General features: G+C 38.9%; 1 protein-coding gene across 1 annotated transcript in view; it reads left to right on the top strand.

The window, feature by feature from the left end:
* Nucleotides 1-18679, top strand: part of LOC133054992 (zinc finger protein 418-like) — a 32845-nt gene that overhangs the window by 714 nt on the left and 13452 nt on the right. The window contains exon 2 of the mRNA XM_061140442.1: nt 1116-1245. Within this exon, the coding sequence (XP_060996425.1) occupies nt 1116-1245 (130 nt within the window). The remainder of the gene's footprint in view (nt 1-1115; nt 1246-18679) is intronic.

The following is an 18679-nucleotide window of genomic DNA, read 5'->3' as shown; positions in this document are numbered from 1 at the left end:
CCCACAAAGAGGGGAAGCCGTGAAACAGAGTATTTATCAGGAGGAGAAAAGAGTACAGTACCTTTTGGACTGTACACCAGCGGACTCGGGGAGAGTCGTGCTATGGTGGTTTTAGTCGCTTTTGTGGGGCATTTATTTCTGGTTTCCTTTGGCCAATCATCTTGCTTTGCCTGGTTTTGAGTCGGTATTTGGTGTATCTCAGGATTTTCCTGGGTGTAAGCGCATCTTTTAGCCAAGATGAATTCCAGTGAGAAGGCTTATTGGGTAGTTGACATCACCTGCTATGAGGTGACGCCCCTTCCCTTTCCAAGGAGGTTTTCTGTGCTGACTTCCAAGGAGCCTTTCTGTGCACGTGTAGTGGGAAGGTATCCTTAACTTCAAGAATGGAAAATGTATGGTTTCTTATGTTTTATATGGGCAGGGCCCAGCCTCCATCATCCCGCCTCAGACCTACTCAAACGTGAGAGTCATTTGTGGTGTCTAGAACAGACACCATGTGGACCAGGATTCCAAAGAAGGTTGAGGGAGGGAAGGGTTTTGGCTGCTGAGGGGACAGGGAGTGCAACACAAAAGGGGAAGTGGGTCTTGGGCATCTGTAATCACATGTGCTTCTGGGTGGCTCAAATTGAAGCAAGAATCAATAAAGGTATAAAAGGGGCCTTCAAAGCAACTTTCCACAAGTGCAGTTGTGGGAGTGCAGCTGTGGGGACTAGAGGTGTGAGAAAGGTACTGTCTACAGAATCATGGGTACATGGAGAGGAAGTACTAGCTCATGACCCCAGCATCCTGTTATTGGGGACTGAAGGGTGAAACTTGAGCCCAGGTTTGGTTGTGTCTGTGAGTCACAACCTAGAGACTCCAGGGGAGTTCATTGACAGAATGGATGGGACCCTACAGGCCAGGACGAAAGCTTGGAAAGCAGTCCATCCCAATGTTGCTGAGGACTGAACACAGTGAATAAGGGGACCCTGAAGGATAAGGTGGGCATCAGTGACAACTAGGTCTGGAATTCCTGTTCGGGGGAGAGCTTTGGAAGAGGATGAGGGTGGAATAGATGTGTGATGAGATGGATTGTGGGATCCTAGAATGTTCATAGTTTACTCTGTCTCTCATAGAAGTGCAGTGTGACCTTTGAGGATGTGGCTGTGTACTTCTCCTGGGAGGAATGGAGACTCCTTGATGAGGCCCAGAGAAGCGTGTACCTCGATGTGATGCTGGAGAACTATGCACTGATATCCTCGCTGGGTAAGACTCTCACAGCCTTCCCAGTGACCTGGACTAGATTCTGTCCCATCTCACCCCCCTTTCCCCAGGGTGTGCTCTGTTCTTCTACATGTGGACTGTGAGCACTGCTTGTTTCCCAAGCTTTCTGAGTTGCCAGGGTCCAGCCTCGGCAGGATCCAGGGGGTACCCTCAGGATGAACGGCATTGGCGAGAGAGAGAAGACACTTGAGACCAGCCTTGATAGTGCCAAGTCTGCGAGGGAGAGAGAGAGAAAGAGAGAGAGAGAGAGTGACCAGACGGGGGTTGCAGCAGAGTCTGGCAGAGTCTGGCAATGCTTTATTTTTCACCGTGGCTTTTATACCTTAAATTAGTACATTTCTAAGGAGAAGATAGTTTAACATTACATCGGCTTGTTCTTCACGAAACCAGGGTGTTTTCTGCATACTTCTTTGTTTATGAGGGTCTTGTACATTATCTTCCGGCCTTGGGGCCTATTAACATTTTATGCAGGTCAGGTGAATGTAAGCCTATTTTCTGTTTCTATGGTGACCTTAACTGAAAGGTAGCAGTCTCCTAGGGCAACAGTACAGAGTAGAAGTATAACCTTGTTAACACAAAAATTAATCCTTCTGCAGAAGTTGTCAGTTGTGTTTATCTAAGAAGTTTACCCCAGACTGACTCTGCGACTTTGGTGAGGCAGCCTCTGCCTAGCACTCCTGGCTGACAATTAGCAACCATCTCATTGTTACTACACTAGGGCTAAGCTCTTATTTTTCTAGATCTATATTAACAATGGTTTCTATAACACAACCTTAGCACATTAAGAGTAGAAACACAGCAAGCAAATGTTAACCTAATAACCACTTTTAGAATAATTTTTCTTATGTTTTCTAATAGGACTCCTTCACCCCTCAAAAAGGCTCTATGTCTATTAGGGCTTCTATATGGTCAGGTTCTTTATGCTGTCTTATGATTAGGGTATTATGAGCAGTCCTGCATGTTAGTACCAAGGGCATAAATGGATTTGCCAAACAAACTAAAATACCAGCAAAGGAGTTTAAATTAAAACACTCCTTTCACCCTGGATAATCTCATAAAATACCACCACCCGGGAAACTTATTGATTAAAGTTCTGAATTGATTGTTATTTGGGAAGAGATCGGGGAAGGCCTTCTGCCAGTGTCACAGAAATTAGGGAGTAGTCTATTGAGGCAGGCATCAGAAAGACAGATATCATCTTTAAGGTGAGCACCGGGGGCAGCTTTTTGGAATCCCTGAAAACCTGATCTGCCTTGCCTGTCAGGCTTTCTCCTCATGACCTTGTCATGGGTGGGATCTCATGAGCTGGCCTTTTCGAAACCCCTGAAAACCTGATCCGCCTTGCCCATCAGGTTTTCTCCCTCATGACCTTGTCATGGGTAGGGTCTCGTGTGTTGGCTCCCGGCATCTCCCCCTTTTTTTACTTTTTAAGACAGCCAGATGGATCTCAGTTGCGAGCTTCTGAGTGCTCTGCCGGAGAGTTCTGACAATGCAAGGAAGGATTATAATGAGAAGTAAAACTAGGGCTGCTACAGCAGCATAACTGAAGATAGTTGATAGGATATTTTTTCCAGTAATAAATTTAGAAAAGGTACGAAAAAAATCATTTGCAGCTCCTGCAGCAGTAAAGTCCAGGCGGGAATGTTCTAAGGTTTTTATCTGACCGTGAAGCTTTCCAAGATCTAAACTAATGTAGCTATTCCATACACCTGAAATATGATTTTTAATCCTTTCCCAATTGTAATCTGTATCATTTACTTTCAGGGGTGTTACACAGATCCACCGATAGTCGGCGTGACAGGATAGTGCTAACTTTACTCTTAAAGCCTGCAACTCAGTTCCAATATGCATGACTGCTTCTTCTAGGGCATCTATTTTTCCTTCTAATTTCCTATCTATAATCTCTTGCATAGCTAGAGCTAAAGAAACATTTTTTGACATATCATTGACATATTGAACAGTATGTACCTGTTGAGTCAATGATATCGCTGCCACAGTGACAGAGGTAATTGCTGTTATCAAAGCTGAAATCCCTAGAATAAGTAGTCCTACAAACCGTTGGGAATGCATTAAATCTTGTAGTTGTTGCAAAACGGCTAAACCGTAATTGTCATACCAATAGACATTCACTGTGACAAGCACCATAAGATAAGGTGGGCGTTGCAGCACCACAAAAGAACAAATATTATATTGAGGGGTTAAACAGGATGAGAGCATGCATGGTTCACAGTAGACTATATTGGGTCCACCTGAAGAATTCTTCTGTATATGAAGCCCTTTTGAATCATTAGTAAACAACAACAACAAAAAAAACATAAGGGGAGGGTAAACAAGCCAGCACAGAATAGGTGGAATCATTTTCTGGCCGAGATAGAGTAACAAGGGAGGTGGCAGCAAGGGCTCTCCAAATTTCTGGTTGCCAAAAAGTTTTGCCCTTAGTTGTATAGGACAACATGGGGGAAACAAACTGATTATAATGCCATCTGTTGGCCACCAGTGGCCAAGGGAGGGAATCATTTTTCCAATTGCTAAACCTACTGACATGGTCAGAAACAGCTCCTGGATTCTGACTTGGATTTGGATTGCTCCAGTCTTGTACCGAATAGTTTCCGCCTCCCGGTATTCTATAATCTATTCTTGAATTGTAAGTACAAAATTTTCATACCAGGTATCCAAGGCGGTTGTCTATAATTTTCCATATAACGTCTGACGGAGCAACATCAATACAATTTGGATATTTTGGTGGAGCATTAAGGAACAAGGATTTACAGGGGTCAAGGGCCCCGGGCATATGGGCCTGTAATATCCAAACCAGCCGATCTCCTGTTTTATCTGAAAATTTTCATGCTGGAGAATCTGTCAGAATTGCTTTTTTGGAGGCTCCGACACACCCCTCCTTAGAGGGAGTGATAAGATCGCTTGTATGACTATGGGGGAAGTTAAAGCAAAGGGGAAGGTCATCCGTTAATCCCCTAAAAGTATAGTTAAAATTGATGGGATAATGATCTTTATTATAAGAAGTATAGGATCCTCCCAAGAGATGAGGCTGGTCTGTGTTGACCCGTATAGGGTCATTGTTCCAGGTAACTACTTGGAAGGTCGGGGGATCAGGGAAATATGCCCAGTATTTTTCTGATGTAGAAGAGGTAGCACTTACCTGGCAAGACATAAAGCAAGCATAGCAATAAAAACCCTTTCAGGAGAGGCTGAAGATCCCTGCAGAGAAGCGGCACAGCGACTTAATTTGCCCCCATGTGGGTATGGAGGCTTGTTGAGTTGCTCGCACAGGACGTCCTGGTGGTTTCCGTTTGTTCTTCCGGGATCTCCACTGCCAGTTGTTTCAGAGTCTGCTGGACCTTCCAGGTGGGCGGCGGAGGCAAGGGCAGGGGAGTGTCCTCCTTCTTTTGTGGTTGGAGCAATGGGGGAACCGGATGTCTGGGGGACTGCGACATGGCAAATCAGTCTGTCCAGGACCCAAATTGGTGACTCAGCACCCTGGGGAAAAATACAAGCATACCCTTGGCCGCTGGTTAGCAATGGGTCAGGACCCTTCCATTGTCCTGAAAGAAGGTCTTTCTATTTAACCAGAGGTTTTGTACTCTGCTGCTCTGGACTCCAAAGTCGGAGCATTACAGTAACCCCAAATGAATCAGTGTTTAGATTGTTTATCACAAAAGAGCGTGTTGTAGAATCTGGTGAGGGGAACTATACTTAAATTCACCTTGCTTTAGTTTTAAAATTTGAGTTTTTAGGGTCTGATGTGCTCTTTCTACGATGGCTTGTCCCTGTGGGTTATAAGGGATACCTGTGGTATGTTTTATATAAAACCTTGTACAAAAGTCTTGAAACGATTTAGAAGTGTAAGCAGGGGCATTGTCAGTTTTAAGACATTAGGATAGCACAAGTCTAACAGTGAGGGGTTATTTTCGGTAGAAGCAGAATGAGCTTTTAAATGTATTTACTTTACTAAAGTAACAAAAGATTTTAAAAACAAATATAAATCACTTAAAGGCAAAGAAATTCATAATCTGTTATTGAAAGATTCATTCTAAGAAAACTTTGTTCTCTTAACATAGAGAGTAGACTAAATTTCAGTCTGTTACCAATTTACCAGATAGCAGACAAACAAAATTTTTCAGTTAATCTTAGAAAAGTCTTCTTTATAAATCTTGAAGAACTAGCAGTATTTTTCTAAAGGCATGAGAGTTAAACCATACAAGGCATGTTTAAAATCTATTTAAATTGTAATTGACAAAGTAGCCTGGTCATTGCTGTGACTTGTAACACTTTAACATGATAACTAAAATTATAACTAACAACATTTTACCAGGAAATATCAGATTTTCATGAATTTTACATAATTTCTAGGATATCTATATAAGTAACATCAACCATAGAATATAACGGGAGAAGATTTATCACTCCTCCAACAATAATTCCCATGCAATTTAACATGTCAAATGAACTCAGGTAGTTTAATAGCTCTTTGGGATGTCTCAGGGGCCCTCTGAAGCATCCCAAAGTCAGCTAGAAGTCAAGCTATTTAGGCAGTTTTGTCAATAAATATCAAAAGGGTTTATAGTACTCTGTCAGGTAGAATCATATAGTTCACTGTGAAATAATATATTTACTTAGCCAAAGTAAAAAAGAAGATTTTAAAGATAAACATAGAACAGATCACTTCAGAGGTAAAGAAACTTAAAATCCATTATCAAAGGCAGTTCAACGTCTCAAGAAAACTTGTATTTATGCATAAAACTCTTCCCTTGGAGTGCACTTTCCATCAAACCTTCTTAACACTTTCTGTACCCGTTACTTTGTTCTCCCATCCTGAAACAGCCACCTGTAAGTCAGACTTACTTCCTTTTTTTGTTTTTTTTTTTATAAAATGTAACTTCATTTTTCATACCATCTTTACTGAATACACACATCCTACTTTCTTTAAGCAACCAAGAATTTACTTTTATATTAACATTCTATAGATTGGTAAATATAAATACCAGTGATAATTTCTAAAAAAAAATTCTAGCGAACATTTCAGGATGGCATCAAAAATTATTTATTAATAGTCTAAAATCTTTAGTTTCTCTGTAAGAGGAAATTAGTGTTCAGTAATGAATGTTTTAGAATCTTATTATTTTTTTTTTAAAATGATCTAGTTATTCAATAAATCAGTCACTTAATTTAGCACAACCCTAGAAATTCAGGTTACCAAAATCTAAAGGGACTGTTTTAGAGAGACATTTCTAAAGTATGATGATTTTTAATAGTTTATCTAAAAACTCCTATCTCATTTACATTTTTTTTGAAGTTTCTTTACTTGAGGTACTTTCCTTGTTGACAAACTTGTAGCGGATATTACAATATAACAATATTTAACTTATAATAAACCTAGGCATAATGAAAATATTTTACTTGATGTTAATTATTCTAAGACATGTCTATATTAGATAGGTCAACAAACAAACATTAATATCAGGTATTTAATACTGAATATTTTCCAGTTTACCTGAACCTGGAATTTATTGTTTAATTTAGAATTATTTGATTTGTAAGCACTTACCTTTCTTTAAGCCAATTAATTAGAGCTCTTTTACAAATTAACCTAAAAAATACTACCCAGAGACAAAGACATACCAAGACATATTTAGACAGACACAGTGCAAGATCTAGCTTCATTTTTTAAGTTTGGTCATGAATTAGATATTACAATATAAAATTTACTAGTTTATAAAAAAGTTGAAATAAATAAAAATTTTAAAGGCTTTTTCCCTTTTTCCCTCAGTCTCAGGATTTAGAGATGGTCTAGATAAGTGTTCCTGAGAGCCCTGGTCTCAAGGTACAGGGAAAGAAAATCAAGTTCTAACAAAAAGCAAAATGGCCATCAAAAATCACAACACAGAACACAGAGTTAAAACACACACATATAAACCTGGCATTCCTCATCAGACACGCCCTTAAATACAAGAATACAGTCTCTCAGAAAACCTTCTATAGAGACACAGAACTTCAGATGTCTTCAAAGATTTTAAGAGGAGGAAAGGAAAAGAAGGAGGAGGCGGGAAAGGGGGGCAAAAGGGGTGGCCTTACAGACGTCTCCTGCCACCTGCAGATACCCAGGCGTTACGGGAATTTTCCCTGGGTTTCTAGAGAAGGGAGGACTGGAACTCGGCCCTACCAGAATTCAAGTTCTCTGCCAAGAGGAGGTGATCAGTCTCCAATCCTCAGCTCAAGCTGAGGCCCTTCGACCAGATTCCTGCGTCCAGGACCAGGAGACTGGAAAAACGGGAAGGATAGGAAGGGCTAAGGAGAGGAACGAGAGAGGGAAGGGGAGAGAGGTCAATAAAGTCTCTTGTTCCTTACCAGTTAGGGCACTCTGGCCAGTTGTCCGCTTCAGGAGGAGACCAGGGACAAAAGGGTCCCAGTTGCGGCCGCTGGGTCTGGTCCATTGGCAGGCAAGCTGGCCCCTGAGTACCCCGAGTGGTCAGGATGTCAGTCTCAGCGAAGATGAGTCCCCACCAGAGTCACCATTTGTTGCAGGAAGGGGGACCCCTTCCAGGGCCCGAAACTGGGCTCTTGTCTAACACTCGGAAATGAATTGTCCGAGGAGACACATGCTGACAAAGCAAGAGATTTTATTGGGACAGGGCACCCGGGTAGAGAGCAGTAGGTAAGGAAACCCAGGAGAACTGCTCTCTTCTGGAAAACAAGGACATTGCTCTTGGACAAACATAAAAAAGGACTGAACACTGGTCTTTTTAACTTTAATTCCTCTGTGGTTAAGGAGTTGCATTATGATTCCAATAAAAAGCTGTCTTCCTTTGACTCACTGTTACCCATTTTTGTCACTGATTAGAAAAAGAAAAAAAGAAAAAGGCTTAATTTTAGAGAAGAAAGAAAAAACCTGAAATGTACCCACCTTTCTTACCCTACCTTTCTTATGTAGGGGGACCTGTAGCACCCTAGTGGGGTTCTAAAACCTGAAGCCTACCCATTTTCCTTACCCTACCTATCTTATGCAGGGGGGCCTGCAGCGCCCTAGTGGGGTCCTAGCCGTCCCGAAGACTGAACAATGGGGGGAGATTACCTTCAGGTTCCCTGTTCGGGCACCACTTGCCGGGGTCCAGCCTCGGCAGGATCCAGGGGGTACCCTCAGGATGAACGGCGTCGGTGAGAGAAGGCACTTGAGACCAGCCTTGATAGGGCCAAGTCTGCAAGGGAGAGAGAGAGAGAGTGACCAGACGGGGGGGTGCAGCAGGGTCTGGCAGAGTCTGGCAATGCTTTATTTTTCACCGTGGCTTTTATACCTTAAATTAGTATATTTCTAAGGAGAAGATAGTTTAACATTACATCGGCTTGTTCTTCACGAAACCAGGGTGTTTTCTGCATACTTCTTTGTTTATGAGGGTCTTGTACATTATCTTCTGGCCTTGGGGCCTATTAACATTTTATGCAGGTCAGGTGAATGTAAACCTATTTTCTCTTTCTATGGTGACCTTAACTGAAAGGTAGCAGTCTCATAGGGCAACAGTACAGAGTAGAAGTATAACCTTGTTAACACAAAAATTAATCCTTCTGCAGAGGTTGTCAGTTGTGTTTATCTAAGAAGTTTACCCCAGACTGACTCTGCGACTTTGGTGAGGCAGCCTCTGCCTAGCACTCCTGGCTGAAAAATTAGCAACCATCTCATTGTTACTACACTAGGGCTAAGCTCTTATTTTTCTAGATCTATAACTATATTAACAATGGTTTCTATAACACAACCTTAGCATATTAAGAGTAGAAACACAGTAAGCAAATGTTAACCTAATAACCACTTTTAGAATAATTTTTCTTATGTTTTCTAATAGGACTCCTTCACCCCTCAAAAAGGCTCTATGTCTATTAGGGCTTCTATATGGTCAGGTTCTTTATGCTGTCTTATGATTAGGGTATTATGAGCAGTCATGCTTGTTAGTACCAAGGGCATAAATGGATTTGCCAAACAAACTAAAATACCAGCAAAGGGGTTTAAATTAAAACACTCCTTTCACCCTGGATAATCTCATAAAATACCACCACCCGGGAAACTTATTGATTAAAGTTCTGAATTGATTGTTATTTGGGAAGAGATCGGGGAAGGCCTTCTGCCAGTGTCACAGAAATTAGGGAGTAGTCTATTGAGGCAGGCATCAGAAAGACAGATATCATCTTTAAGGTGAGTGCCGGGGCAGCTTTTCAAAATCCCTGAAAACCTGATCCGCCTTGCCCGTCAGGTTTTCTCCCTCATGACTTTGTCATGGGTAGGGTCTCAAGTGTTGGCTCCCGGCACTGAGTTGCTGTGATAGCTAGCAAGGACTGGGTTGTTTTCACTGCCCGCTTCTTTCCCCTGCAGTACCAACCCCAATACCTGCTGTATAGAACGCTGTTAGGAAAAAGATTCCAGGTCAGTAGTATTACAGTAAGTTTAATGGATTCTACCTTACTTGCCCTTTCTCTATTCAGGTCAGTGTGTCTAGATCCTTTTCAACTCTGTGTCCCTTCTTTTATGCTGAGTTGTGCAGCTTGTGGGATCTTAGTTTACTGACCAGGGACTAAATCAGGGCCCTGGCAGTGAAAGCTTGGGATCCTGGTCACTGGACTGCTAGGAAACTCACTTGATCCCTTCTTTTTAGCTAACATTTCTTTGTGCCTGCTTATGCTGAACCATGAGCTACTTTTCAGTGTCCTCCAAGGTCGGTAGTGTTTAGATTTGCTTTCTCTTTTTTCCCCAGCTTTGTCCAGATATAAAATTGCATATCTTGATGTGTAAACGTTTTGACTTGATGTGTGAATACAGTATGAAATAATTGTCACAGTGAAATTAGGTAAACATCTATCACCTCATTAAGTTACATTATTGTTGTTGTTACCGTTGTTATACATCATTTTTTGTTAATATTTATTTAGGCTGTTCCAGGTCTTAGTTGTGGCACTCAGGATCTTTGATCTTTGTTGCAGCATGCAGGCTCGCTCTTTGTGTCATGTGGGATCTAATTCACTGACCAGGGATTGAACCCAGGCCTCCTGCTTTGGGATGGCAGAGTCTTAGCCACTGGACCACCAGGGAAGTCTCAGCATCATTGTTAACTATAGTCGCCATGCTTTATATTACATCCTCAGAACTTGTTAATCTTATAACTGAACATTTGTACCTTTTGACTAACAATCTCCCTATTTTCCATATTCCCCAGCTTCTAGCATTTTACTCTCTATTTCTATGATTTTCCCTTATTTAGTTTTTAAAAATTACAACCATAGTGGACAAAGATTGTTTCCTTTAAATCTATGCCCTCACCAATACTTCTTATCTCTGCTCTTTTTTTCCTTTTCTTTTTTTTTCCCCTGCTCTTTTTTGATAGTAGTCATCTTATCAGGTAGACTTCCCTATAGTTCAGATGGTAAAGAATCCCCTTACAGTGCAGTTTGATCCCTGGGTCAGGAAGATCCTCTAGAGAAGGGACTGGCAATCCACTCCAGTATTCTTGCCTGGAGAATCCCATGGACAGAGCAGCCTGCCGGGCTACAGTTCATAGAGTCACACAGAGCGGAACATGACTGAGCAACTACTACTACATCTTACCAGATGTGAGGTGTTATCTCATTGTGGTTTTGATTTGCATTTTCCTGATGGTTAGTGAGATAGTGAGGAGGAATATTTTTTCATGTACCTTTTAGCCATTTGTAGATCTTCTTTGATAAAATGTCTATTCAAGTCCTTTGCTCCCTTAAAAAAAATTTTTTTTAATCTTTATTTTTAACTTGTGTGTTAGCTTAGTCACTCAGTTGTGTCCGACTCTTTGAGACCCCATGTAGCCTGCCAGGCTCCTCTATCCATGGGATTCTCCAGGCAAGAATACTGGAGTGGGTTGCCACTTTCTTCTCTAGGGAATCTTCCCAACCCAGGGATTGAAACCAGGTCTCCTGTATTGCAGGCAGGTTCTTTACCATCTGAGCTACCAGGGACTCCTGTTTTTAGCTTGATTTTAATTAACTTATTTAGTTTTGGCTGCCCCACATCTGTGTTGCTGCATGCAGGCAAACGGAGGCTACTCTCTGGTTGCAGTGCACAGGTTCACAGTAGTGGCTTCTCTTCTTTTGGCTCATGGGCTCTAGAGCACAGGCTCATTAGTTGTGGGCTCATGGGCCTAGTTGCCTCAAGGCTTGTGGAATCTTCCTGGACCAAGGATTTGTCAGGGAATGTTTGACGGGAGGATTCCTACGTGCTGTCTCTCATGAGTCCTTTGTCCCTCTTCAAGCGGAACAGCACCCTGCTCCCAGGGACTGAGGTCATTGTGTGAGGCAGGCTTGGGTCTCCTTTAGTAAACATTCTCTTTAGGACAAAACTGCTTAGTCTCATTCCCCTTTCTTGAGATATGGATTGTCTCCTGACCTTGTGACTAACATTACCCCTTGTTCCCTTGGTAACGGTTGCTGTACATTTGGTTTTCTGATCTCTATCATTCCCGAAAGAAGTTTCTTGTACCACAGCATATATATACTCATAGAAAAATCATTAAAGCACCTTTGCTCCATCAGAGCTTAGGTCCCCGGGTCTTTTTTTGTCTCTCTCTCTCTTTCTCTCTTTTACTTATCGTCGACTCCGTACCACCAAGTTCCGGGCCATTAAAGGACCCCAACAAATGGCGCCAAGGAACAGGGACACTGGTGTACGTGGCATATCGGGCGGAATGACTCAGGGACCTATTGAGGTCGGTAAGTACTAAGGCATGGGTCAAACGGCTGGCCAGCCCCATTATTTTTCTATTTTACTTCACCATTTGTTTAAATTTCAGGGACTTCTGGTTTCATGCCAATGAATAGAGGCTTGCCTTCAAACAGTAGTTGAACATAATCCATAGTTTCCTGATAAATGCAGTTTTGATTTAGAAATTTGACTCCAGGTCAAAGAAAATGTTAAATGAGCAACCAAACAAGGGAAAAAATATTCCAATTGATCTGTAGCCCCTATGGGCTCTTATTAAAGCTGTAATTCTGCCATTTCAAGGTACATTCTAGCCCTTCCAGTATTCAGCAACAGACAGAACACTTATTACGTAAATATAAATTAAATGATTAAACTTTGCAAAAGGCCCAATTAAAACAATACAAAATATCTCAAAATTTTCTTACTCGCCCTGCCTCAGCTGCTCCAAATGCTTCTCCTCTGCCAACAGTCGCAACTCGAAGTCTCTCCTTTGTTGGAACCTAATGAAAAGTTATGCTAATTTTTAAGCTAGATTAGAAGCTGCTATTTCCCATACTGTAATCAGAGTAGAAACCAAAAAACAGCTAGAGAAATTACTTGCTTATGAGAATGCAAATCAGAAATGTCAAAGAGCTATAGCTGCAATTTGTGAGACTAGGACTATTATTGATTATTTGAAGGCTTGTCACAATCTAGGATCAGAAACTTAAAAGATGCAAATACTAGCTGAAACAATGGCTACTACCTTTTAAAAAGGGAAATGAAGGATGCTTTACATGTGTAGATAAAAACCATTTAAAAAGGGACTGCTCTAAGAAGGCTAATAAAAAACCTCCAAAAATTTGCCCTTGCTGCCATAGAGGAATGTATTGGGCCAAAGACAGTAAATTTAAATTTGATATTGAAGGAAAACCTATTCCAGGAAACTCCAAACAGGGGACCTCTCAGGTCCCCTACAACAAAAACCAGAGGCAAATTCTATCTTTTCCCTCAAACCCTCAACGTCCAGCAGTGCTGCCATTAGTATACCAGCCCTAAATGATTTTTTCCTTCACCCTTAAGCAGTCCCTTCTAGAATACCTACTGGACTTTTTGGACCCCTGCCCCCACAAACCTTCAGTCTTTTACTTGGCTGATCTAATTTGGCTTCTAAAAGGAATTACTGTTCACCCTGGAATAATTTATTCAAATTATAAAAGAGAAATTCAAATTATGATGTCAGCTCAGATTCTTTGGCAATTCAAAAGGGGGGACAAAATTGCTCAGTTACTTCTTTTGCCTTACATTTCTATTAACTCCTCTAATAATGTACGGACAGGCAGATTTGGCAATACAGATCAAAAACAATCCTTATGGACATCATTGGTATTTAAATATGTCCGACCAACTATAAATATCAAAATTAATGGTAAAAGATTTCCTGGTCTCCTCGGCACTGGATCTAATATTATTATTATTTCCAAACACTGTGGCCCAAATCCTGACCTATACAAAAGGTCTCTTGCCAAATTGCAGAAATTTCTTAAACCAAAGTACAAGAAATTTATCAAAATATTCAAATCTACCCATATGATAGACTAAAAGGCCAACCTACAACATTAAGACCTTATGTGATAGATGCACCCCTTAATCTAATAGGAAGGGACTTACTTATGCAATGGCAAACTCAGAAATACATTCCACATTTTCCCTAGGGGCCACTGCTCATTTAACAAACAAAACAATTATTAAAATAACAGAAAAATTATGAGTCTATTTGGACAAAGCAATGGCCCCTTACAAAGGGAAAATTACAAGCTACTAAAGAACTTATAAACACACAATTAAAATGGAAACATATTGAGGAATCTTGCTCTTTTTGGAACTCTCCTATTTTTGTTATAAAAAAGAAATATAACAAATGGTGTCTCTTAACAGAGTTTAGAAAAGTTAATTCTTTTATGAAACCTGTGAGTGCATTGCAACCAGAGCTCCCATCACCTATTACTATTCCTCAAAATTGGCACATTATTATTATTGATTCACAAGATTGCTTTTTTAATATACCTTTACACCCTTTAGACCGGGAGAGATTCACTTTCTCTCTCCCTTATCCTAATCATATCGGGCCTCATAAAATATTTCAGTAGACTCTGTTACCTCAAGGTATGCTTAAAAGTCCTGCTATTGCTGTTGCTACGTCACTTCAGTCATGTCCTACTCTATGCGACCCCATAGATGTCAGCCCACCAGGCTCCCCCATCCCTGGGATTTTCCAGGCAAGAGTACTGAAATAGGGTGCCATTGCCGTCCCCATAACTGTCCTAGAATTTGTCAAAATTTTGTAGCCAAGGCTTTACTTCCTATGTGACAGCAATTCCCTTATGCATATATCATTAATAATATACTATAGCTACAAAAAGGAGAAATGATATTTTTGACACTGAATGGCTATGATATTCTTTAGACTCCGGAGAAAACTGATTAAAATAAAATCTTTTTTGAAATTGCAAAACCGGTTCTTCTTGCATGTGCAGTTAAGAAAAGGTTAACTTGTTAAAATATTTTTTTGGAGCTCCAGTTCTGCCTGGGAAACAAAAATAGGCCTAAGAAAAAACCTTAAGTTAACTCTTATCATGTCCTTGGGATACACAGCCCACTCTATCTAGGACTCCAGCCATTAACAAATTGGTGGAGCTCAAAATAAATAAATAAAACAAAAAGATACTTTAAATTTCAAATGGAGAACTATGCTTATGTATCTAAAATTATCTATGTCTCAATATATGTCTTTGTTTTTGGATAATATAAAGTTAATAAGCTCTATTTAAATTCAACTTCACATGAACTGAAAAGTATTCAATATTAAATATAATGTTTATTTAAATATAAATATAATTTAAATATAATTATTTGTTAATCTAATTAAGACATGTCTTAAGTCATCAACATTATATAATACTTTTATTATGCCTCGGTTTAAGGTAAACTAAGTTTGTCAACATAAAGGTAACTATATATATATACAAATATATAAATGAGATGAAAACTTTTAGATAAGCTCCATTAGAAATAATTATATTTTTAGTAGAATAATCTATTATCTATAATCTAAAACAATCTCTTAGGATTGGAGTGACTTAGGTTTCTGGAGTTGTACTGAACTAAATAGTGGAAGTTTGTTGAATGGCTGGGTCATTTCCAAATGAAGTAGGATTTTGAAGCATTAATTGCTGAGCATTGGCTTACTCTTACAAGGGGTTTTTCTTGCAGAAGAGCTGAAGAGATTTTGAGCTGTTAATGAATATAAATATATATTTATATAGGAATGGATATATATAATATAATATGATTTGATTAATATATTCAACAGTCTATAAAATACTAACATACATTTCATAGTTGCTATAGAAAAGAAAAATATATGCTTTTAATAAAAAGATATAAGAAATGACAAATAAAATGAATACAAAAATAGTTTTTTTAATTGTTGAAACATTTATTATAAAATAAAGTAGTATTTACATAGGCTTTACTAAACTAGTTTTTCATTGTCGTTCTAGCTACAGCAAATGTTCTTTCTCCAAATTAAACCAAATTAGAAACAAAAGAAAAATTCTGGGAAAACAACATTTAACAGAATTAACTTTAGTCAGCAGATACATTCAGACTGCAAAAATATTGGAAAATGCAATTAAAATATTTAGGTAGATAACAATGAAAACCACAAAGTATGATGTGTTTATTTGAAATAAACATTACATTTGTTTATTGTGCTATCATATTTTGTTTTGGCCTTTTAACTTTTAAAGATATTTAGTGCTGGAATTTTAAAAAGGCTTATGACAAATGAAAGAAAATTTTATGGCAAATAAATGTAACTCATTGTCCTGAACTTTCTTCCTCTTCCTTCTTACATTTCTCGATCAATACAAATTCTTCTTTTCTAAGGGCAATACCTCTCTAAGGTAAAACTACACAACATGTTATAACCTACCTATCAACTTACTTCATGATAATGAGAACACCTAATTCTATAAAAACAGACAATGACTCTGCCTATATTTCTAAGCAGTTCAAACAATTTTTACATTCATTCTCTATTAAACAGATTACAGACATTCATTATAATCCACAAACACAAGACATAATTAAACAAACACATTACACACTGTAACTGCAAATAAAAAATTAAATAAGAGGAAATACACAGGAACACTTTTATCTTCCTTATCCAGAACAAACTTTACTAGATTCTAATGTAATACAGTCTTTAAGACTATAACTATTATTAATATGACTTTATTTCTGTTTCCAATCTGTAAGATTCTTAAAACGAAAACAACATAAAAAAAGACCATTTCCTGAATGGATTATTTGTTCCTAAGAATATCAGAAATGTGGAATGTTCGCCTTCTTTTCAGGTCTGTCTTGGAAGTGTAGTCATCCTCTTTAACACACTGAACAGTGAGATTCAACAGTTGCTAAGCTGCATTTCTTTTTCAAGGACAAGGTCAAATATATTTGGATGTGAGCAACATTTCATTTGTCAAGTTGTTCTGCATCACCTTTTCAATAATTTCACTTAGGGAAAAATATTTAAATGGTTACTCCTAATCCTCTGCCCCAAATAACACAAACCACAGCCAAATACCAGTCCCAAACAGATTTCTGAATGATTTTTTTCTTTTGGACTGAAATATTTCCTAAGAATGTTTTCATCATTATCGCTTTCCTTTCTTTTTATAACTATTGTTAATATAGCCTTATTTGTTTTAAACTTTTTAAACTTACCACAAAGAGATGTTTTGACAAAAGCAAAAAACAAAAAACAAACAAACAAAAAAAGAAGTTTTGAAACATTAAAGGACACCTCCTTTGCTTTGCCCATTTGATATCAAGACGGGTTAACTAATCAATGGAAATCTAAGAAACTAATCTTACAGGGAAAGGGTATGCTTCTATTTCTCCAGATGGATCCAACGAGCTCACATGACTTCCTCTTCAAAAGATTCAACCTAAGGGGGCCCCCAACATTCAGACTAGAGATGAAACAGCAAAAAACCCAGGAAGAAAGAATTCGATTACGAGCCATGGCGACATTAAAAATTTCCAAAAAACACCGCACTTGACGTCATCGACCTTATGATCTCCCTACTTGGAGACAGATAAAAACCCTTACTAATCAAACTGAAAATCTGATTTCTCAACAGGGAATGCCTCGGAATCCTGAAAATATTTTTCTTCGCTATGCTTGCTTTGCTTGCTTTTGCTCCCCCCGCTCAGGCTGACTTGATTGATCACACTTACTGGGCTTATATACCTAACCCCCCCTTTTTATTGTAGGTTATAAATTGGACAGATATAGGACCAATCATATCCACTAATGAGTCAACACATATGCCCCCTTCTTGGAACTTAGAGGGGCCCTCTCATCCTGAAGAAAAAGAAAAACTAATTAATATCTTTCTAGGTTATGAAATCCTACCTTTGTGTATGGGCACAACAGAATTATGCATAAACGTTAGCTGACAAACTTAGGCCTTCCCCTGCCTCCAAAAGAGGACTTTCTGATGCTTCTTTGATTACTTACTGCCCTTTCTTTGTCCATGAATCATGTTTATAATACTAAAACTTTAGGAAAAGAATTAAAGAAAAAACAAAGAACACTATGCAAAGGGTTTACTAATAAGAACTTTAAATATATTCCTGTTCATTAAGACAAATGTCAGGCCAAATCAGGAAAATTAACGTTTATAGCTAATCATACAATTGTCAATTGGGGACCCCATAGTATGTGGTTATTGAACTGCTCAGATGATATTAACAATACTATGTATGATTATATTACTAAAGTAACATGGAAGGTTACTAATACTACAATGAAACATTACTATGACAGAGGACTTCTTGGCTAGCTTGACGATGGAATGGCCCCCACCCCGTCCTCAAATTATCCTTGATAAACAGATTGGGCCTAAACAATGGGACATCTGAAAACTTGCTGCAAACACCGAAGAACTTGGGACTTGGACCAGACATTTCACAGGGACCAATCTATGATAATTGCTATAGCAATTATTTCTTTCACTATAATCAATCATATTTTATACAAGCCTATGTTCCACTTCCTTTTGTTTTCAGCTATAAGAAATTTACAATTCAATAAGACTTTATGTTCTGTAACTTGCATAAATTGTAAATTATATACTTGTCTTAACTCCTCTATTTCCTTAAAAAATGACTCCCGTTTGATTCTTCGATCTCGACATAATCTATGGTTGCCAATAATCTCCAGTGGCCCTGGGAAGAAGGTCCCAAGGCTAGACTTGCTTCCCAGTTATTTACTAAATTGCTCTAGTGATCTAAACGATTCATTAGATGGCTGATTTTTGGCATTATAGGATTAAAACTATTGGCACCATTGCTGCCATCACTAGCGTTACTTTACAAACCTCAATTCAAACACATAATTTTATCCAAAATTGGACTAAAGATGCTCATACTATGTGGGCTACTCAGGCTCAAATAGATTAGGATATTCAAAAAGAAATACAGGAACTGAGAACAGCCATCAAATGGGTTGGAGATCAATGAACAGATGTACAAAAACATGATGCTAAAATGTGATTGAAATTCTACTCAATTTCATGTTACTCCTGTTCATTTCTATAATAGTGGCTACAACTGGAAGCAAATCAAGTTTCATTT

This window comes from Dama dama, chromosome 4 (assembly GCF_033118175.1).
Source record: "Dama dama isolate Ldn47 chromosome 4, ASM3311817v1, whole genome shotgun sequence".
NCBI lineage: Eukaryota > Metazoa > Chordata > Mammalia > Artiodactyla > Cervidae > Dama > Dama dama.
This window is presented reverse-complemented; position numbering and strand designations above follow the sequence as displayed.